Source organism: Syzygium oleosum, unplaced genomic scaffold (assembly GCF_021117445.2).
Source record: "Syzygium oleosum isolate NSW1041296 unplaced genomic scaffold, Sole_v2.1 Sole_v2.14, whole genome shotgun sequence".
NCBI classification, from domain to species: domain Eukaryota; kingdom Viridiplantae; phylum Streptophyta; class Magnoliopsida; order Myrtales; family Myrtaceae; genus Syzygium; species Syzygium oleosum.
Genome location: NW_026607498.1, coordinates 1,690,385 through 1,713,084, shown reverse-complemented (window position 1 = coordinate 1,713,084; position 22,700 = coordinate 1,690,385). Strand labels below are relative to the sequence as shown.

The 22,700-nt window shown below is 41.8% G+C and overlaps 3 protein-coding genes across 6 annotated transcripts; 1 reads left to right on the top strand and 2 right to left on the bottom strand.

Annotated features, from left to right (window-relative positions):
* Positions 1-9,148: 9,148 nt before the first annotated feature.
* Positions 9,149-13,727, top strand: LOC115694030 (protein NUCLEAR FUSION DEFECTIVE 4-like). Of its 2 annotated transcripts, none has more exons than XM_030621136.2 (3): positions 9,149-9,674; positions 11,762-12,668; positions 12,955-13,095. In XM_030621136.2, the coding sequence occupies exons 1-3, from the start codon at positions 9,366-9,368 to the stop codon at positions 12,990-12,992; spliced, it is 1,254 nt and encodes a 417-aa protein (XP_030476996.1). In that variant the 5' UTR covers positions 9,149-9,365; the 3' UTR covers positions 12,993-13,095. The 2 variants fall into 2 exon arrangements, with proteins under 2 accessions (XP_030476996.1, XP_030476994.1); XM_030621134.2 differs by having other exon boundaries at positions 9,160-9,674; positions 11,762-12,672; positions 12,955-13,727.
* Positions 12,077-15,937, bottom strand: LOC115694034 (B3 domain-containing protein Os04g0386900-like). 2 transcript variants are annotated; one of them, XR_008817915.1, is made up of 5 exons: positions 15,703-15,937; positions 14,916-15,076; positions 14,216-14,473; positions 12,932-13,379; positions 12,077-12,683 (listed from the first exon to the last, which is right to left on the bottom strand). XR_008817915.1 is itself a non-coding variant. In XM_056317684.1 (3 exons), the coding sequence occupies exons 2-3, from the start codon at positions 15,051-15,053 to the stop codon at positions 14,174-14,176; spliced, it is 438 nt and encodes a 145-aa protein (XP_056173659.1). In that variant the 5' UTR covers positions 15,054-15,076; positions 15,703-15,928; the 3' UTR covers positions 14,005-14,173. The 2 variants fall into 2 exon arrangements, 1 of the variants encoding a protein (XP_056173659.1); XM_056317684.1 differs by lacking the exons at positions 12,077-12,683; positions 12,932-13,379 and having other exon boundaries at positions 14,005-14,473; positions 15,703-15,928.
* A 544-nt stretch (positions 15,938-16,481) lies between these two features.
* Positions 16,482-18,712, bottom strand: LOC115694031 (xylulose 5-phosphate/phosphate translocator, chloroplastic). Of its 2 annotated transcripts, none has more exons than XM_030621137.2 (2): positions 17,164-18,712; positions 16,482-16,710 (listed from the first exon to the last, which is right to left on the bottom strand). In XM_030621137.2, the coding sequence occupies exon 1, from the start codon at positions 18,516-18,518 to the stop codon at positions 17,175-17,177; it is 1,344 nt and encodes a 447-aa protein (XP_030476997.1). In that variant the 5' UTR covers positions 18,519-18,712; the 3' UTR covers positions 16,482-16,710; positions 17,164-17,174. The 2 variants fall into 2 exon arrangements, with proteins under 2 accessions (XP_030476997.1, XP_056173658.1); XM_056317683.1 differs by lacking the exon at positions 16,482-16,710 and adding an exon at positions 16,822-16,839.
* Between the last annotated feature and the right edge of the window lie 3,988 nt (positions 18,713-22,700).

The following is a 22,700-nucleotide window of genomic DNA, read 5'->3' as shown; positions in this document are numbered from 1 at the left end:
GCCAACGGCCTGTCCATTTAACAACACCGATCTCTCTCTCTCTGCTTCTTTATTTTCGTTGTTCAAAATTGGACACGTTCTATTTATTTGGTTCGAAAACGCCTCCCAAATAAGTTAAACACTTTTTGTCCAGTTCAACATTCCGATATTCAATTTTTGACATTTTTATCACGGGACTTGATTGAAAATACTAACGGTGGATCATTTCAAAAAGTTCGACGGCTGTTTCGAACCCAACGACAGTATAGTGTGATAGAAAGCATTGAATTTCGAGTTAGTGTACGGCCTACGTAGGAAGTACTTATCGAATAAGTGTCGAAGAAGATCTCATATGATGTTTTATAAGCTCTAAACCTCACAGGATCAAGTATTGGAAACAACAACCACCAGAGGTGGTGGTCATGCTGTCTACGCACTAAAATTGTTTTCTATTTTTTTATTTAATTCTAGTGTAGGTTATCTATCCATACAAGATATATGATATGGTAAATCCCTCCACATTTCTTATCCCATCTTATCCAACCAAAATTCTTAAAAAACCAACCCTTTTGCACATCGGAAAAAAATAACATGATCTTTCAAATGTCCTCAGGAAAAACGCAACCTTTCACCCATAAGACCAAGATGACACCTATCACAAACTTCGACCATTATCGCCGTTAGATCACTGTAAGCATCGTCTTACGTAGCTTACTGTGTTGACGTGCACAATGAACACTTTCATTGCGATAGAAAATGTTATTTTGGGTATAAAACACAAGAAATTTGTCAACAAAGATTCTAATTTAAATTTGGTAATAGAAGGTATAGTTTAAAAATGATGACGAGTCACGTAGGACGGCGAGTGGCGAATGGGCTGAAATTGAAATGGGTGTCAATTTTTGTCCAATTGGTAAAATGTTGGGCTTTTTCTAAGACATTCGAAAGGTCATGCTATTTTAATCCACGGGTGATAGGTTGGGCTTTCTTTTGGTAACATTTGAATGGTTTTGTGGGCCTTTTTGGGAAGTTTTACGTGGCTAATTATTTGTAGCAGATTGTAAACCCTTGATAGGCTACGGAATTAGTTTCTTAATGGGTAATACTCGATGCTTATCGTGTGATATGTACCGATGGATTCAAGCAATTGTTTGGATCCTTATCGTGTTCAAGCTTGATTTGTTGCCAAATGTATCATTTGCATTGCAATATAGAAATAGAACACTACAGTTATATGAGAATTGAGGCTTACGAGTTAAAGAGTACAGCCTATGTAGAGACTATTTATTGAATAAGGGTTGGGAAGATCTCGTGAAAATTTCGCACAATATATATAAAGCGGGAAAAATTGTCCAAAATGTCATCAACTTATTACACTTTTGTCAATTCAGTCATAAACTTTTTAATTTTGCCAATTGAGTCCTAAACCTTTTTTACTTTCTTCCTTTTCTTTCTACCAATTCTGGCGAGGGCCAATGATCCTCGTCGGCCATTGGGGGAGGGCCGGCGGCCTTGGCAGGCTTGGAAGAAAAAGAAAGAAAGAAAAAGAACATAAAAGATTTAAAAATTCGAAAACATATTAAAATATTATTATAATTTTTTACTTTCTTCCTTTTCTTTCTACCAATTCTGGCGAGGGCCAATGATCCTCGTCGCCCATTGGGGGAGGGCCGGCGGCCCTTGGTAGCTTGGAAGAAAAAGAAGAAAAAGAAAGAAAGAAAAAGAACATAAAAGATTTAAAAATTCGAAAACATATTAAAATATTATTAAAATTATCATCGTAAGTGATTTCCGTCTAAAATTGGCCGGATTGATTCAATTCAAAAGCGTGCAAAGGTTTAGGACTCAATTGGAAAAATTAAAATATCTATGACTGCATTGACAAAAAGGCAATAGATTTAGGACTTTTTGGATGATTTTTTCTATGTATATTAGATGGTATCATTTTTTTTTTAACGAATAAAAATCATGGTAGTCAGTCCGCTATCCCCTCATCGTTTTTATCAATAAAATAAGTTCTCTAGTTATAATTGTTTTATGCTCAAAATTAGGTGGATGAAATAAACCAACATCGTGGGACCCCGGAGACACTCTGAAGGGAAGACGGCCAATACTTCAACTGGAAGTTTGCAATGATCCATGCGTAGAGGACAATCGGTTGTGAAGTCTTGCGACGTGTCGTGCTGACGTGATTTCACCAATTACCACCCCCGGCGGCTCTCTTGTTTAACTTAACTAGTGTTCCCGGGGCACCTTTTTACGAAGAGCCCCCGGGTCGTTGAAAAGGTTCTTTCCGGCTTTTAAGTTACTAATAATCGGAGTCGTGATTCACGGCGTTTCACCCATGAGGTAGAAACGACACCGGTTGCTGATTTTGACCACTCTCGCCGTCTGATCGCGGTATGCCTCGTCCTACGTAGCTCACCGTGTTGAAGTGCAGAATGAACACGTTAATCACGATAAAAAAAAAACGACATGATTTTTTTTTTAGAGATAATGACACAAATAGTCCATGAACTTTAGCCCAATGTGCAATTAATGCAGTCCCTGAACTTTAGCCTAATATTCAATGTGGTCCCTGAAATTTTAGCCCAATGTTCAATGTGGTCCCTGAACATTTTCATATAGTTCAGGGACTAAATTGAACATGTAACAAAATTCTAGGGACCACATTGAACAAATTAAAAGTTCGAGAATTAAACTGCATATTGAGCCAAAGTTCAGGGACTGTTTGTGTCTTTTTCCCTTTTTTTTTTACCAAATGCAAAAAATTTGGTAATAAAGATTCTAAATAAATTTTGATAATAGAAAGTTAGAGTCCGAAAAAGGTGGAGTGTTTTGTGTTGGTCAATGTGGCTCATTGTGTACGTCGGGATTCAACGGCGGCAACGAACGGAAATCGCAAGGCATGTCAATTTTTGTTCGATTGGTAAATTGTTGGGCTTTTTTTGGGATTTATGAAAGGTTACGTATATTTATATTTTTACCATAGGGTGATATGTTGGGCTCTTTTCTTTGCGTAACGTTTGAAAGGTTGGGTATTTTTTTTCTGGATTAATACCACGAAAAATCCTAAATTTATATGTCTGTGATAAATTTACCTAAAAACTAATTTTTTTACCATAAAAAACCCTAAACTGATACGCCTGTGACAAATTTACCCAAAACTAATTTTTTGACTATCAAAAATCCCAAACTGGTACATTTATAACAATTTTATCATCCGTTAAATTGGATTAAAACCAGTAAAAAACAACAAACTAATACAACTGTGCCAAACGGAGTGTAAAACTCCAAACTGAAATATCCGTCAACTGTCACGTGTCATCAAACTTAGAATTTTGACAGTAAAATTTAACAGAAACTAATTGAGGATAAAATTGTTACATGTATGCTAGTTTAGGGTTTTTGGTGGTCAAAAAATTAATTTGGGGTAAATTTATTATACGTGTACTAATTTAAGGTTTTTCGTGGTATTAACCTTTTTTTTTTTTGGAGGGGGGAGAGGGGGAAGTGTTTATGTTAACTATTTGTAGCAGATTGTTAAACTCTTGATAAGCTACAGAAAGTAATTTCTCAAGTAATGCTCGATGCTTATCATGTGATAATGCCGCTGGAATCGAGGAATTTAGTTTAAATTTAAAGTGTCCCGTGACGAAAATTGTCTGGAAACACTCGATCGATCTTTGTCTGATGAGAACTAGAGACGCTTATCATCTTCAAGCTTGATTAGAATCCAATCTTGGGTTTTGTTGAAAAGTTGAGAGAAATTCACATGAGATTGGTGGATCCGGTAAAAAAAAATTGGAACCGTTAGTTCAGTTTGGTTTCCGAGTTGAACCCTCTTTTGAAGTTTCTTTAATATATATATATATATAATATTTATTTTTTTGCAGGCATCAAGAGTTAAACCATGGTATGAACAAACAAATACCAACATGATTATTACACCTGTCAAAATTGGTCATAAATCTATTTCTCAACCCATTTTTAATGGGCTGAGTTGTTATTTGAGTTAAATATATTCGGTAAATAACTTATAGACAGGTTTAGAATGGTAAAGCCTAAAATAATATGAGTGTTAAATGGTTCTACAACTTATTTATGCCTAACCCAACTCCATGACTCTCTCTTCATTCTCTCACGCCCTCACTCAATCTCGCACTCGCGCACTCTACACTCTCATCTTGATTTGGGTATGAACTTTCCTAAATTGAGTTAAATATAAAAGTGTTTTAATAATATGGGTAGATCAGGTATAGGTTGGGTCATTGGATTTGTATTACATAAAAATGGGTTAAATGAGTTAATTTGGGTCAAACTGTTTACGACCCGATCCGACCCAATCCACCTGTTAGACGGGTCTAATGACTACTTGACCAGAATGTACCAAAAACAATATGATGAATCTGATGAAGGCCATCACGCGGGCTCGTCCCAACATCGTTTCACTAGCAAGTTCTTCCCTGTGTGTACCACTCCAACTTACTTTCACTTTTACTTGCGCTCGACATTCTCATGATCTCTCAGAAAACAATTAATGCGTTGAGGCACGCTAAGATGAAACGTATTCCGCGAGTTCGTATTCCGCGTAGCTCCGTATATGCGTCCTTCTGTATCCGTTACAATTATTATGTCTATTACATCATAAGAAATCAAAAGGTTCGATCACTACAAGATCGAGAGGATGTGAGAAAACGAGGCAGCTATTCCTCAAGTTTCCTTCATGGGGGCCAAAATCATTCCTATTAAGTACCGCATATCATTTCGTAGCATCCTTCGTGTGATCATGCCTTGTCTTTTTCCGTACAGAAACATGTGGAATTAAGGATTCATTACATTTCATTTATGTTTGGCTCGAAACTGCAATTCTTTCCTATTACAGTCTCTCTCATGAACGTTCAGAATGTAGATTAAGCAAGGTTAGTATAAGATTGGTTCTTAACGTTGTGTCCCGTTGGTCGATTGAGTCCTTAACCATGTATTTCGGTCAATTGAGTTCTCGATGTTTTATAAAAAGATGCGATCAAATCCTAAGCTTGCCATATGTGGAGTCACGATACCCGATATCCTACGCGGCTCTACGGCGGCGGCTACTTGACATTATAAAAGGTCACGTGAGAGACACCGACGACGCGCATAGAACTTGATTTACATTAAAAACTCGTCTTATCAACACAGTACGATAAGGACTCAAATGTTAAGTTCGAAGATGTTAGGTACTGATTCTGTGCTTCTCCCGAGATTAATCTAAAGATAAAACAGATCTCGAAAGCTTCAATGTTTTCTTTGCAAGTTCATCCAAATGTTTGTTACACAAAGCGGTCTTGGAGAAGGAAAGTTAGCTAAGACAAAAAGCGTGGAGCTAACTAAAAAGTCTCGTCCCATTGAAGTTAGCCTCCCAAAAAGCATCGGAACCAGCACATCCGGTCAATTTGCGTGCACCACAGTGATTATCTTAAGAAAACCAAGATGTCTGTCCTCCAACGTGGCCCACTAATTAAATCAAATGAGAGCACCCACCAGGACAACAAAAGCTACATCGCACCAGAAGGCCTTTCTGCAACTAGATTTTTCTAGCTACTGCCCTCAGAAGTGAGAGCAACACAAGCAAACAAATGAACAAGACCCTTCATTGCCATCTCCAAGACGGCTTTGCTTGACTTCTGTGTGTAACCCTGGAGAAAGTTCGTTGGGAGTCTCAGCTTACTGACCAACCGTCTGTTGTAATATACTCTATTTTAATCTCGAGGCATGAGCGTGAGGGGCCGACTCCCTGGACGCTCGCGAAGCACCCTATCACAAGTCCCATAAACCGCGTAAGTTCGGGCCTTTAACCTGTGCAGGAGGTCTTGACTCGTAACCGTTTGCGCGCGGGACCGGTGGGTTTCGGACGGGCGACGTGTAGTTCTTGACCTGAAAATCCCCCAACGCCTCGATCAAATGCGCTGAGCTCAGGTGGGTTCATAAATGCCTTGCCCCGTTTTGGCCCGGACGATCCAAATTCAGCCTCGGATAAGCTATTTGTTTATGTACCGTTTGGCCAAGTTGGATGTAGCTATTTTATTGTCCTTCACCATATCATATAGTGCTGTATGCTATGTTAAGAAGAGTGCGTCCCTTCCGTGCCTGGGACAACGGAATGTCTTGAGACACGAGACCCTGCGTCAGCCATGCATCGTGCTATCCGATATCAAAAGTCGCCACTGTACCAACCGAGCCATCTGACCCCTGACAAAGTCGTTGAACGTTAGATGCAGAAGGGTTTTGGACGATCGCAAGTTAATGTCGAAATTCAGAAAACCTGGTTTTGGACATATGTCGCCGTATCGTCATCGAAAAACGCAACAGAAAAAACCCTAAAAGAAGCTGTATCAGAAGTTGAAGCAAAGGTTCTTTGCACGATGCAACTGCGGCAGATTGTATTTAGCTGAGTTTGGCTGAGAAATGGATTGCATTGATGCTTTGGTCTTGGAATAAGTAGGATGTATCATATACATGTCCAAAAAGAAGATGACAAACCACCAAAAGCTAGTACTATAAATCTCAATTTTCACTATAACTTTACCGCGATAAACCATCTATCTATCTATTGTCGTCGTTATTACTATTATTGTGACTTTGATGAAGTTCAAAATTAGTTGTCTTTTCATGTTATTGGTAAAAAAAAAATAAACTTTGAGTTTACTATTTAAGTTTTCAAAGTCTGCAAAGCAAAAGTATGATATTTCTGTTCGTATCGTAATTACTTCCTCCCTTACTTAGACATGATTATAAAATATAATAATATCGGGAATATTATCAAAACAGTCCTAAACCTATTGCAATTGCGCAAATTCAGTTCATTCGGCCAATTTTGGGTTGACATGGCAATTTTTAAATTTTTTTTATTTTTCCTTTTCTTTTCTTTTCTCTTTCTTTTCTTTTCCTTTCTTTTTTTTTTCTTCCTCCATTCATCTTCAACCTCTAGCCAGTCTTTGGAACCCGTGATTGGCTAGAGGCAAGGGCCGATGAGTTCGAGCCTCGCCTACGCATGGTGAAAGCTCATCTTCACTATTGCTGGCAAGGCTTGAACTCGCCCGAAAGGGAGTAAAAAAAAAGTGAAAAAAAAATAAAATAAAAATTTGAAAAATATCTAAAAATTGCCACGTCAGCATTAGCTTGATTAACTGAATTGGCACAAATGTAAAAGGTTGAGGACTGAATTGACACAATTGCAATAGGTTTAGGACTATATTGGTAATTTTCGCTAATAATATCTATTACCTAAGTTTCATAATTGATACTATAAAGACATTAATTCTTCTACTTTAAAACCAGACGTGGGATTAGGAATCAAATCGAGAATGAGCATATTTCATTGATTGCAGCTGATTCTCTCCAGCCACCAACCGACCATTGTCTTTTAATTACTTATCCGCATTTAATTTTGGTCACGTGAATTGAATTTCAATTTACGCGAATGTTTTCATCATACTTTTAATGTATTCGAGCTAGTTTTCATTTCCGGCCACACAAATCGTTGACTAGGGTAATTTATATGGGCAAGCTATGAAGGTCAAATATGTTAAATTATCGATTCAAAGCTTAAAATTTAGCTAATTACTCGACCCGCGCTTTGCACCGGCATATTCCAATTTGTGATTTCGAATCACTAGTGACATTATTTAGTGGAGATGTGATATAAGGAAAGAGATGAGTGCTAACGAACAATTACATTTATAATTCCAAAAGAATTGATAAAGGGAAAAAATGTCGTAATATTATGTTTCATAGACTGAGAAAATATTACAAAAGTATAGTCCGATTTTTGTCGTAGCTACGACTAAAAAATCAATTCTAGCTTAATCCAATTGTGACATAAAAGGTAAAAGTTACACCACAACAATCTAAAGCTCATGAACTTAGTTTTTATCTATATTTGTCGAACCATTTAAATGTCAAATTACGTTTATTTTTTGATTAAATTATTTAAAATAAAATACGTATTATAATTTAAACAAACAGGAGATAGAAGCTTGGGGATGTATTCTGTCCAATGTTTGTCGCATGGCAAAACTATGACATAAGACTCGTTACATGATAATCAGCGAGGTAAATTGAAGTGTCAAATAACAAGCATACGAGCCAATATTCTCTCAGCTCTTGAACTTTGTCCCTATCGATATTTTAAAAAAAAATTAAATGTCAAATCAATTGATTTTTTAAATTAAGTTAAAAATTATCATAAATGATACATATAATATAAAAAAATATGCCTTAATTAATATTTGGATATTATTCAAACGGGATATATATTTCATTATTGAACTGAATGAAATTGCTTGCACATAATAAGTAAGAGTTTAGAGTATCAAAACTACTTATAACAACTTAAAATTAGTTTTCATTATTAAAAATATTAACCTAAAATTCAGTCTTTTACCTCCTTTTGAAAACCTTGCCACTCTAACATAATTGTATGTGAAAAATACATTACAAGTCACAAACCTTACGTGCGAAATGTAATTAAGTCCTAAATGTTTTCATAGATTCAACCCCGATCCTAAACCCTTTTTCAAAAAAGTGCAATAGTCCCTTGGATGAACAATACCTAACAATGCCCACATAGAACTCGAACAGTGCCTGCACGACAACCTTAAAATGCACTTTCGAATATAAGTTCACGACTCGATCGAATATTATCGGTAGATATTTAGGACTTCATTGTATCAATATAAAGATTTAGAATTCGAAAGCATTTTTTTTTCAATAAAAAAAAAGTTTCGAACTTGATTAAATTAATTGAAAAGTTTAGAATTCAATCGCATCTGTACATTAGCTTTACGGCTTGCAGTGCGATTTTTACTGATCGTGAGTATTGTTCGAATTAAACATCAGGACCCAATTCTAACATCGAAAAATCTAGGCATCGGTCTTGAGGATGTACATGTGTATATGTATGATTGTACATATATGTGTACGTGTGCGTCTATATATATATATATAAATGTATATATTTAATTGTACATATATAGGTGTGTGTCTCACGCAGATACAGCGTCCTTTCAAGATTTGACCTACAAGCACAAACGTACTCATATCCACAACCATCTTTCTCTCTTTGAACATGGCCTGTTGCCACAGGCACATATGCACTCATATCCAACCTTCTTTCTCGTCTTTGAACATGGCCCCGCCGAGCTTGCACGCAGCGTCCACATCGCGTCCAACCTCAAAATAGGAACACTAACTTCCCCTATTTTTCTCCCCCCACGTTCCCACTCCCACCCAGAATCTCTCCCCTCTCTCTCCCTCGCTCTCTCTCTCGATCTCTCCCTCTCTCTCTCTAGGAAGAGAGCAGCGTGTGCGCCGGTGCCGGCGGTCGGGCGGGCGGGCGGAAGGAAATGGCGGGGCAGTCGCGGAAGTGGATGATACTGGTGGCGACGACGTGGGTGCAGGCGTTCACGGGGACCAACTTCGACTTCTCGTCCTACTCGTCCGCGATGAAGACCGCGCTGGGGATCTCGCAGGTGCAGCTCAACTACCTGTCCGTGGCGTCCGACATGGGGAAGGCCTTCGGGTGGTGCTCCGGCGTGTCGCTCCGGTACGTCCCCCTGTGGACCGTCATGTTCATGGCCGCCTTCATGGGGCTCTTCGGCTACGGCATCCAGTGGCTCCTCATCCAGCAAGTCATCACCTTGCCTTATTTCCTGGTCCGCGTCCTCCCCTCCCCTCCTTCTTCTTCCCTTTTTGTTACTTGCTTTCGCCATTTGCATTCTCGTTTTCGGATAGACGGGCACGTAGCTTCCTTGACGCCATGAAAATGCAGATTCCCAGATTCCTAATACACCGAGGGTCGATCGTGATCGACTTCCTCGCAATTTTTTTCTCTTTCTTTTCCTTTTCGTTCTTCCTTCTTTATTTTTTTTTTTTCCTTTTTTTGCTCGAGTTGTTCTGCGTCACTGGTTCGTCCTGAATGCTAGGAAAGACAATGAAACGCTGGGGACGTAGCCCTTGAGAACGAGTGAACCTCCCTCGTACACAAAGGTCGCATTCACAACCGCGAACGTAACCTGTGCTCTGTTTTCCCTGCCTTAGTCGCTAAGTCTATCTGATCAATGGATTAATTGGCTAAGACGTAATAGTTAGACAACGACACATCTTATCTATTTCAACGGCTGTATCGTGTGGACCATCGGGTGTTGAATTAGATGGAACGAAGTCGAAGTCGAAGCCGAAGTTTTGGTGGACAACGGCACATCGTGTCATTTTCTGTTCCTGAGTAGAATATGAGCCCGAAGTCAGCGTCAGGACATTTACGCCAAACACAAGTTGGTATGTTCTTAGCGACGAAAAAAAAAGCCGGGTTTGAGCTTAAATCGGGCGCCCGACTCGTCCGACCTTTAAAGATTTGGGATTCGAACGGTGGGTAACATAAAACCCGAACCCGACAAGTCCATGATGATTCTCCCGTTCCTTTGAAACCTACAAGGTTATGTATATGTTGCTGTCTTTAATTAAACATAAACAGAACAACATATATGACAGTAGTTATTGTATATGTCAAGATAGATTTATCATTTAATTCATGAAATGACATTATCCGGTTCAGAATATATGCTGGGAGAAAGTTTCAATTGAGTGAGTTCCAATCGGATTAGAGGTTCCCGTCTTCTCGTTTGAGGTGGTTTCAGGTTTCCCTCGGATTTGAGTTGGGTTCGGGATTCGATCGGACTTGGTGGGTTCGGGTTTGGATAGGGTCAACCACCTCCAACTTGCCCCAGTTTGGGGTAATTTAAGTAGATTAGCGTTGGTTGGGGCAAATGAAGTTGATAGCTATATCTATCCTAGTATAAATAACATTTCAAAGTGTCCATCCGTCACTTGACAAGCTACAACTAATATTCTTTGAAATCATTGTCGCTTGGCATACGGTTTTCGTTTCTACCAAAGGCATTGTCCATGTGAAGCAAAAATTGAACCTGGGATAGATTCATACGTCCTACATAATCACCATGAATATGGATTTAGAGTACTAACAACAGGGTCAGTTTAGAGTTCCAACCATCATGGATGACTGTGCACGTGAACACCATGTCGATTTATGCTCAACCTCGACTCGACGCACTGTAGCACACCTTTAGTTAAATCAAGTTGGCAAGACAACCCTTTGTCTGATTAGACGCTTATCTGTGTGAGCAAATACATAATCTCATTCCTATTATGGCTATGGAAGCCTGCCTTGCCAACACAATGTTCAGCTTTACCCCTCATCTGTATTAATGCCATGAATCACTGGATGTAGATTGCTTTTTCGATCTGCGTTTTGCATCTATATATCAATAGGGAGGCAAATGAACCAAAAATTCTTGGAGTACCCATGATAAAGAGGATGTGACTTTTAGCGAGGCATTTGCCATTCTCATCTGCCATTCCTCAGAAAAGGCTCATGGTCCAAAAGATGTATCTTCATGCATCTTTTAAGAGGAATGCCGACATCAACTGTAGTTTATTCTCTAAAGCCTCGTAGGATCTGTCTGTAGTTGAGGACCCAATAATGATCTCAAGAAACTTTAACCATGCTTTGTCTCATCTGAAGCCGCATGACCTCGTGTATGCCATTTATGGATGTATAATAGAATCGTATAAACTATGTGAGCATGGACTTAATAATAGCAAGGGCAGAGGGAACTTAAAAAGACAGCAAAGGAAGAGTTGGATGGCAAGGACCATACCTGTTAAAGACTTAGTCTGTTCCCCCGAGAAGGAAGCTAATGTCATTGCATTTTGAATGATGCAGGTATTTTTCCTGTCTTTGATGGCTGGTTGTAGCATCTGCTGGTTCAACACGGTATGCTACGTTCTGTGCATCGGGAACTTCCAATCAAACAGGGCACTAGCATTAGCCCTCACCATCAGTTTCAACGGCGTAAGTGCTGCAATATACACTCTCATAGCCAATGCAATAAACTCCGATGACGACACCCTCTATCCCTTCCTAAACGCCATTGTCCCTCTCTTTACGTCGGGTGTCGCCCTGATCCCTGTCCTCCGCCAACCGCCGCCTCAGGAGCTCCCACCTGATGCCATTAAACATGATTCACGCATCTTCCTCTTTCTCAATGGTGTTGCTGTCCTCACAGGCCTTTACCTCCTCCTACTCAACCCACTCTCTTATAATTCAAACCGAGCACGTCTCTTCCTGGTGGGGGCCATTCTCCTCCTTGTCCTTCCCCTGTGCCTCCCTGGCATAGTATATGCTCGAGACTGGGCCCGTCGTGTTATCAGTTCAAGCTTAAGTCTCAATGGGTCAACTTTCAGTCTTGTAGATGTTGATGACCTTGAGCTTCATAAGGAACTGATTGGAAGCGAACCAGCAGGGGTCCATGCTGCAATGAACGGGAATGGGAACACAAGTACATTCATTCTACGAGCTAAAGATGGGTGTTGTGGAAATGTGATGGAAAAGGATCAGTTGACAGTATTGGGCGAGGAGCACTCGGCTAGGTTGCTTGTGTGTCGCTGGGACTTCTGGTTATACTATCTGGCTTATTTGTGTGGGGGAACAATTGGGTTGGTGTACAGCAACAATCTAGGGCAAATTTCGCAATCACTTGGATTCGGCGCTCAGACTAGTGCATTTGTCACTCTCTACTCATCTTGCTCTTTCTTTGGCCGTCTGCTTTCAGCTGGTCCAGACTTCCTCCGTGAGTACGTACTAACTAGAAGACATTTACTATTCACTGTTACGCATGTATTGGACTCGTTAAGAACCCATAGAAATGCATTAATATGAAGAGAAAAGTTCTGTTTCTTGGTTTGTGCATGTATGAATCATTTAGCTACTCCAAAAGACCATAAACTTAGCACATACGCCATAATAACATAAGTGCAATTTCGGAAGGTCATTAAGGGAGGTAGGCTGCGCATGTTTCAACATGAAGAAGTTCTCGATTATATGTCAACTGACCTTGTCCATGTTCCTAATTGCAGCAAGATATACTTTGCAAGGACTGGGTGGCTTGCCATAGCACTCGTTCCAACACCAATCGCTTTCATTTTGCTTGCCACATCAGGTAGTGAGACAATTCTGCGCACTAGTACCGGCATGATTGGGCTCAGCTCCGGCTTCGTATTCTCTGCTGCAGTCTCAGTCACATCCGAGTTGTTTGGGCCAAATAGTGCTGGGGTCAACCACAACATCCTTATCACCAACATTCCAATAGGTTCACTCCTCTACGGCCTTCTTGCAGCTCTCGTGTATGACGCTGGTGCAGAGACCACAGCGCGCGAAAGCTTGCTTGGTGATGCTACGATATGCATGGGTAGGAAATGTTATCAGCAGACATTTATATGGTGGGCCTGTATTTCAATGGTGGGTCTAGCTTCCAGCATATTGCTCTTCCTACGAACCAAGCCTGCTTATGACCGGTTTGAGAGGAACAGAAATAGGAGAGAATTTTCTTAGCTCCTGCATGTGAAGAAATTTTTGATGCAGTAGAATATACAAAAGTGATGGATATAGCCAGCTCAACGAAACACGATTGAAAAATCCTCATCCCCCTTGGGGTGATGGAGAAATCAACTCAACCATGTATAAATACCAGGATGAGTGAGAAAGTTTACGGGTGACAGCCCTCAGATCTCCTAGTGAGCCACACTACTGTGGAGCTGCATGACCAGCTGCCCATTCCTTAGTCAAATTTATTTAGCACTAGAATTCTGTGTAACCATGGTCTCAGAAATAACAGAGCCTAATTAACATCCTCTGTGATTTTACTTGGGAGAATTGAACTGTCTAATGCAAATGATAACAAATCATATAGAACTAATCATCCTTCCTATCGAGTTGCAAAATCAACACAAAAACACCCAGATATTTCTTTTCAAGTTCAGAAAGTATCAGTAGAACAAGCTTGATGGCTGGCGTTCCTCATGGACACTGTTAAATGCTCAATCAATCAATACAAACCATTATCCCAACAGCTGTTAAAAGATAAGGAGAAGACAGTTTAATAAGGTTGAGTAGAAGGACAGGACGTATTTCTTTACAATGTGTAACAAGATCAGTAAATTCTCCTTGAAAAGTTCTGTTACACTAACAACTGAAACAAGATATGCCAGCAGCTAAAAAGCCAAGAGCGGCATTATCAGGATAGTAATGCTGTACATGAGGCAGTAAAAGATACATCTAGCCGACATAAGGGCTTTCCTACTCAATGACGATGGGAGCACCTGCTGTCTCACCACTGACCTTGGCCAGCAAATCAGCTGGGAAGTCACCTCTGAGAATTTGAACCTTGAAGGTCACTTTTGTGCTTAGGCATTCTACGAGTTCAAATACACATGCATCCCCAGTCTTAAGATGATTGTCGTCTACAAATTGTCTCCAACTGTAATCGAACCTTTTCCCTTTCGTAAACAGCATAACATCCCATGTCTTGTCCTTATAAGCGAGAACCGCTCGTGTGTCCTGTGAAGGCAGCAGCGGATGCATCCTGGAAGGAATGAACTGTATAACAAAGGAAGACCACACAGACCAGCCCAGGGATCAAGTCAATAGCGTAGTGCCAGTACATACTGAAGAATATTCAAGCAAGAGAACCTCCCCCTTTGAATTGAGCTCTTACCAATAACTCAAGGACCATTAGAGAAACAGAAAGCGGAGTATGAGTTTTCTAGTGAAACAAATTCTTTTTACAGCAGAGAAATGACTGTGCAATTACATGACAGATGAAATGCAAGAGGAAGCAAAAACAATAACTGGTGGCTACTATAACTAATATCGATCACAAGAAAGGGCTAAGACAAAGAGATATCACGGCTTGAAGATTCCCAATGCATCTCGTAAGGATTACATAACATCACAACCTTGAGAAATTTCCATTTAAAAGCAGCATTTATCATCAACCCACTATCATCCCAGAACCACATATGACACCACCGATTGTTACCAGATTATAACGGGGATGAACATGCGACTTTGAAAGAATCATATCGAAGAACGGTTTCCCCGAGAGCGGCCAGTAGTCATCTTCTTGACCTCCACTCATATTGGCTTCGCAAGGGAAGCGAGAGCACACCCGCGACATGAAGCTGCTAAGAAATTCTTCTACTGCAGATCAGCATAAGCATACGGAAACTATGAGCAGGAACATAACAAGAGGACCGAATCGCAAGAACCTTTCGAGGAAGCATAAATCAAACCAAGTCAACAGAGCTCAACACAATGCAATTGCTCATAACATTTCATCAATCATCCATCGTAACCCCCGAACATAGTGATTCAGGCAACTGAAAACAGTCCAATTACTCATGCCACTAACACCATGCTTGCTAGTACAGACGCACTTCCACAGTAATCGAACCAGCGTTTAAAAATTCCACAACCACGGGTCCGGTTTCAAACTGGGTTAAGGCTTTCTAATACCATACCAGAACCGACCCAGGTCCCGCCTCAGCCCCCTCTCATCTCTCACGCGCCGTGCTCTGGCTTTGCAAGCCAATGCAGCGTTCAAAAGTCTCCCTCTCCCTCTCCCTCTCCCCACGCCGCCTGTCCATGGAATTTCAAACGGACCCAACATCGATTTCGCGTCTCTTCGCCTACCCTCTTACGTTTTCGGTCGAGCATTCTAAGCACGCCGGGACAAAAGGGTCTCGCGTCGACGTTCTTGACCCCGAAGAGATCCGCAGAAAATGCGGGAACGGGAAGACGAGCTGAGCCGAGGGCGCAAGAAGTACCTTTGTGGGTCGAGCGCAGTTCGTGCCGTAGGCGGAGAAGAGGGATCGCCGGCTAGTGGCTTCAGCTTCTCCCTCTCCCTGGAACTCACGACCGGTCGCCGCCGCCGGAGTCGTCGTCGTCGGAGGACGAGGAGCGCCGTCGAGCCGTCGAGCCGAGCGCGGTGGGCGGACGGCACGGGGCAGAGGACGCGTGTTGCTGTTACGAAGCCCCCGCATTTTAATGGCCATGATTACATAAAACAAATCGAAGATGTAATATTTATTTTTATAATTAGGCTTTGAGTCAATTAAATTAATGTATACTTAAATTCCCGTGAAAATAATACTAATTATTTTATTTACGAACAAACTATAAATTATTTAAGATTGTTTTTTTTTATATGTTTACATGCATTCCGGAAGATTTTAGTGCGTTTTTATAAAGGCTCTTTTATATATGCTATATTTGGGACACCAAGGGGAAGAAAATTTGGAGAGAGAATATGACAAATTTCAAAATTTTCCTTCTCTTCTCTCATAAAAGTGTCGAAATCATTAAACTTTTTCGCTCAGATTTTTTATCACCCTAATTTTTCTCCCTTTTTTTTTTTGGTAAATGGGAGGTTAAATATGAAAACGATAAGTTAAAAATTAAAGGATAATGCTTTAGGGTGGGTTCGTTTCGAGAAAGAAGATACTTTACGTGAAATCATTTTTTCTAGGAAAAATGTTATCCTCTTCGATAAGGCGTCCTTCTGTTTCAGACACGACAAACCAATCGCTTACAGCATAAACAACACTCGAACAACGAGTTCTTTGTATGCACCGAATCACCATGAAATGCGTATAAGGACGAGGTTTCCGGCTCTGTTGTGAAATCGTAAAAGAGAAGCTGAACTGCGTATCTTATGCAGCCATGGCTTGAGCAGAGACGCACAAATCGCATTTCTCACAGACTGATATCGAGATCATCTTCGAAATCAAGCGGTATCTTCTTGAGTAGCTGGCTTCGTGTGGATGTAGGCCTCACTGCATGAAAGTATACAAATCTTTTTTGACCAAATCGTTGCTTTAGAAGTCAAATCCCCTAGTAGTCCCAATGTTACTTTGGCAATTTAAATTCAACCAAGTCGAGGAGATAATACTGGTGGTGACCCTCTGTCAAGATGCAGTCGGACACCATATCATATACACTTCAAGTCAAAGATCAATCCAACATTGTCATTGCATAAATGAATCAGTTCACAAGATGCTATTCGATTTGCTCAAAGGCGACATTACAATCCATGAATCCATATAATCAGCAGATTCTTAAGCAATTCAAACAGGCGCCTGGCAACCAACTTTGTGCCAAAAACACATCTCAGGGACAAAATGTATCAGAATTTTATTTGACTATCATGGTCTTGCAAAGCAAAACTAAAGATGACTGCAAATACAATCAAAGGCTAGAGACTGAAAAAGTTACAGGCAGAGACTGACCATTTCAAAATCTAACTCTTCTTTTCACCTCCTTGATTCTTAGCTTTCTTGGCAGATGTTGCCTGGCTATACAGGAAAGTCCCGAATATAGCGATGGCAGATCCGAGCGCATTCAAGGGCCGAACTGGGTTCCTGAACACCAAAACAGTCGACACAATCACCACCACTCTCTTCATTGTATTTCCGACAGAGAAAGTCAGCGGGCTAATATCGTCGAGGGCTTGATAGGAGGATTGGTTGTAAAGATGGTAAAACACACCAGACAGCAACACCCAAAAGTAAAATGTGGATGATTGTCCAACAGCTTCGATTGCCTTGTGGTAACCTTGCACCCATTGAGCTCCTTCGACGAAAACCGCAACCGGAAACAGATAGAACAACGAAAGTATAGTAATCCATCCATACAAGTTCAACCCATTCACTTCTTTGAAATTCTGCAAGCTCTTCTTGGAGTATATGTTTCTCAGCACAAACCCGACATTACTAATCATGGCACCCGACAAGCCTCCAAAATTGAAAGAAACTTCAGTGACCGCAGCAAGCGAGCAACCAAACACGATTGGAAGAATCGAAAGCCACACAGCCAAAGGGTACGAATCGCCCAGAAACGAAGAGAAGACGACCGAGAAAACGGGCTCGGCCGATTTGATGACGTGCGTGAACGACACGGCCACCTTCGAGAACGACACGCAAGCCGAAATGTGCCCTACGGTGTGGAACAGGGCGGGCCCAAGCAATGCGACGATGAAGGGCTTGGAGATTTTAGGACAAGGCTGCAATTTCAGGGACCAGAGAACGAGCATCCAAACGGAGCCGACGAACAGCTGGAAGGACGCGAGGAACCAAGGGTACGGGAACACGTTCAAGGCCTTCTTGTTGTAGATGTTGAACACTATGTTCTGGAAGTACCAGAGCCCGAAGACGACGGCGAGCTGGAGGGTCTTGCTCTTCTTCGAAACCGCGGCTTCGGCTTCGGCTTCGGCCTCGCCCTCCGGGCTGGCCTCGGACGCCGCTTTGGGGACCAGAGATCCGGTTCTTGAAGGAAACCCACGACGGAGCGAAACGGTTCGATCCAAAGCCGACGTCTTTGAGCTCGGATCTTGGATCTGAGAACAGGGTCGCGAAGACAACCCAAATGGGTGCGCGCGAATCCCGGCGGAGCCGAGAGATTTCGATCCGATGCCAAGAACCGGAGCTCCGCCGTCTCCGCCGCCGCCGCCGCCAAGAAGACAAGACGGGAACGAGGGCGTGCCGCCGCTTCTGCCGAGAAGGGCGTGGGCATTCATGGGGCGATAGCGGCGGCTGGATTTGGAGACAGCGACGGCAGGGGGTAGAGAGAGATTCATGCTGAGCATTTCTTGAAGCTGTGATGCGACGAAGAGAGAGAGCGAGAGAGAGAGAGAGAGTATAGGGTCTGCAAGTGCGAAGTTAGGACGGGGGAGAAGAGGTGAAGTTCTTGAGATTTTTATGGCTCAGGAAGATAGTTTTGACGAGCCTTTCTCGGCAGAGGGCACCAGTTTTTCCTCGGCCGCGCGTGCGCAGACAGAGATTGGTAGGTCGGGACCGGTCACTTTTACCGTTGCAACTTACCGCCGTAGCTACGTACGAAAACGGTCGTAACATGTTCTTCGGAGATCGACCTGGGATCCTAGTGCACGATGGGTCTAGAGGGGAGGATGCAGGGTCCGATTCGCGCGGAGTTCTAAGCCGGACATTCTGTGGTGGGGCACGTAATCCCCATGGCGAAGCCTAGGGGGGAGGCAACGATGCCGATTGCTTCCTCCTGCCCTTGTTTTATCGGCAAGAAGAGACGTGTCTCGACTATGGAAAACCGAAACCAAGAAATGAATCACGACAATTATGAAGTCCTCAAATTGTTGTAATTCATTTCTGAGAAGCTGAAGGTACGATTATGTTGTACAAGTTCGTGTCGAAAAAGCACGAGAAGTACTCTTGGTCTAAGTCATTATGTGAGCTTGTTTCCATATAATGCTTTGGACTTTAGTAGATGCATACTTCTTCTTTTTATAAAGGAACAGGAATAAAACCAAGTCAACGCTCCTTGTCAGGCCGAAACTCGGGTTGACAAGCAGTTCAAAGATTGAAACTGAGGACCAACTGGACCTAACCGAATTCCAGGTTCTTGATGTTGGAAGCTAGATCTGTTCTCCTAATAATTGACTCCATATGGCCGTGATGGTTGGTTTAGTGGTACAGGGATTACTCCCAAGTGGTTTGGGATCCCCCGATTACAAATTTGAAACTTCGGTCGCTTCTTGGCTTCGACAAGCATTTTTCCATCTGCAACATTGGTTCGACCACGCCATGGTATAGAATAATCATGGTTCACCTTGATGAGGCGATAGAGAGTAGAGACGAGTCGCTCAAAATGTACGGCAGTTAAAGCTCAAAACCGTACATTCTATCATGGGTGTGAAACTCCTACAATAATGTGCAGGGATTGCAGAGCTGGTTGTCCCTCCCTATCCATTTTACTGATAACAAATGACTCCATATATAATTAGGGATAGGCATGAGGCCTGGGAAATTTGCACCATGAGACCTGGCATGAGGCAAATCCTTGTGAAAAATGCCCTATGGGGTGGAGCAATTGATGCTACGAGGGTGGCCGGTATTAGTCCCACCCCGCCTCATTATTCTGTTACGATGAGCTAGCGGGGCAAACTTTCCTCGTGAAAATGCCCTATGGGGCGAAGCAATTGACGGTATGAGGCTGACCTAATATTAGCCCCGCCCCGCCTCATCATTATGTTATGATGAGACAGTGGTGGCAGGTTCGCTGAAAATGATCAGCAGTTATGACTCAAATCATACGATATGTTGTGGGTATAGAACTCCTACAGTAACATAGACTCTGATCACCCCTTACCATTCTTTTTACCGATAAAAAATTACTCCAGATGTAATTAGGGAACAGCACAGGCGCGCCCCTCGATGCCCTACCCGGAAGGGGGGGGGGGAAATTTTCCTAGTGAAAAATGCGCTTTTAGGGCAGAGCAATTGAAGGTGTGACTCGGGCTCGAGATTAGTCCCGCCCTGACCAGTTAATCTACCTTGATTGTATGTCTTGAAACACCATGTATAGCTGACAAGTAATATATTAAGATTCAAAGTACTGACACTCCGGCGTGCATTGATACTCCGGCGTGCATGTACTGACATGCGTAATTGTGTGTAACCATAGCTAGTGACCGACGCACCTCGCGGAGTAGCCGGTTTCCGTTCTGTAAACGGACAAAAAAGTACGTAGATGGATCCGGGGAGAGCTTACAAGAGAAAAAGGAATGTTCTGTTGAAATTTGTCCATTCAGTCAATGACTGCATTCCCGTGTTCTTGACCTCTTCAGCCTCTTTTTCTTAACTTTCGGTCTCCTTTCCATGTATTTATGACCACCCCAATCTGGAAACACTCGAAGCACTAGGGCGAAGTGTGTGCCTGTTTTCCCCATCCTTGCCCTCGACAGTGAGTCAATGGAAATCAAGCTATTAACACAAGAAGCTTTGTGTTTATACAGCCAAAGTAGGTACAGATTGCAATTCCGGGTACTCAAGAGGATTTGGCTTTGTGAAGTATGCGTCGGTAGAGGATGCTGCAAACTGAATAGAAGGAATGGATGCAATGGTCCGTTTTTTCCTGCAGATCTTGTATTTTGTCTGGCTATCTTATTTGATCAACGGTGAATTGGCTGCAATTTGAGCATTCCCTAATGTAACTTTGAACATGAGCTAAGCCATGGGCCAGTCTGTGTTCATGAACTCTGCAGAATTAAACTGACTTGATGACTTCTTGTGCCTTACGGCAATGGTTTATTCCTAGTTGATATCCAACTCTCTTGCTGAGAAGAATAACTAAAAATGTGTCCTTTTTACTTGCGTGCTATGCGGTGTGATTTCCATGTCACTGTAATTAAGTGGAATCCGATAACCTATGCCAGGCTATCTTCCATTTGCTGCGATGCAGTTTTGCGGCGAAGACCCCCCCTGGACAGGCAACATCTCAGGATGCATACACGCCGAGGAGAAAATATTAAAGCATTTCGATTTCACGACAGGCCTACAACAGCATGAACCAAGGTCTCAAATTGTTTTCTGTTCATGTACCTGTAGTGGACTCGGTAAGTCACTGACCTTGTTACATTATTCTTTTGAATCCAAGTCTGAGATCTTTGGTCTGTACCTTTATTTTGGCGCCTCGAAAGGTATGTAAGACAAGTTTGTGGGTGCTGAAGCTGTAGCTTTTGTTACTTTTTGTAGACTTCAGATTGTCACTTTGGAATCGGGTACGAATTTGCGCTCTCGAAATAATTGAAAATACTCTCAGAATACGTCGTTTGACCGTGTTATGCGATTCGCGGTTGCTCGCTGACGCAGAATGATATGAACTGATGAAGTGGGCATCTTGCTCATTTCCAGAAAGGCTAGCCATATGTGATGAAAAGCATGGTGTAAATTCTGTACATGTAACAATGGTAAACGATGACTAAAAAGAATGAGATTTCTCAGGGATTATGGTGATCGTAGCGACTGACCGACTAATCTGCATGTCTAAGTATATGGACTTTCAATCTTCAGGAATGAAATCGCCAATGTTCTTTTCCTGGTAGAAGAACAATGACAAGGGATTGGGGATTAGCAGCAAGACTGAAGCCTTTATGTGCAGAATCAGAGAAAGTTACTAAAAGGCCAGGATCATGTATTGGTTAGCCCTAGACCGTGAAATGGGTGAGTCAAGTCGGTTTTTAGTGGGTCGGAAATGGGTCCGACCTAAATTGACCCGCTCTTATGCAATAAAAGTTTACCGACGAATACCCGACCCAGATCCAACTCAATCGATAGAAAGGGAAAAGGAAAGGATTTTCTTTTTCTGTTTTTGCTTGGAAAAAATAGATAACATTCATTAAAGAGAGTTTTGTGAATACGCATCCAAAGCATTGAGCTGATTAATGCCCCGTTTGGTTCAGCATTCCCAATGCTCATTTGGGCTCTAAAGTCGCTTGGCCAAATGTAAATGGCGTTTGGCAATTTTTTTTACTCACTTTGGGAAAATGCAATTTCATTTGGAATGCTCCCTAAGGGACCTTAAAGTCCTTTAGCCCAAGTTGATTTTAAAAAATACTTACCAAATACTACTTGCATTTCGGAAAACTTCTTTAGCCCAAAGGTATTTGCATTCCCCTAAATACATTCCCCCAAAGTTGAACCAAACGAGCCCTAAATCTCGGAAAGGGAAAGGATCTCGAGCGAGCGAAAGGCGCGCGAGCCGCGAGGAGTGTTGAAGGCTAGTAAATGAGCAACAAGTGGAAGGGACCAGGCGCAGTAGAGATGGAGAGCGAAGATGGCGATGTGATGTTCAATGTAGTATATCGAACATCTATAAAAATTCAGGGATCACATTGAATAAATTAAAAGTTCAGGATTCATATTAAATAAATTAAAAATTCAGCGACCACATTACACATCGAATTAAAGTTCGGGACCGTTCGCATCATTATCCTTAAGTATTTTGCGGATAATAT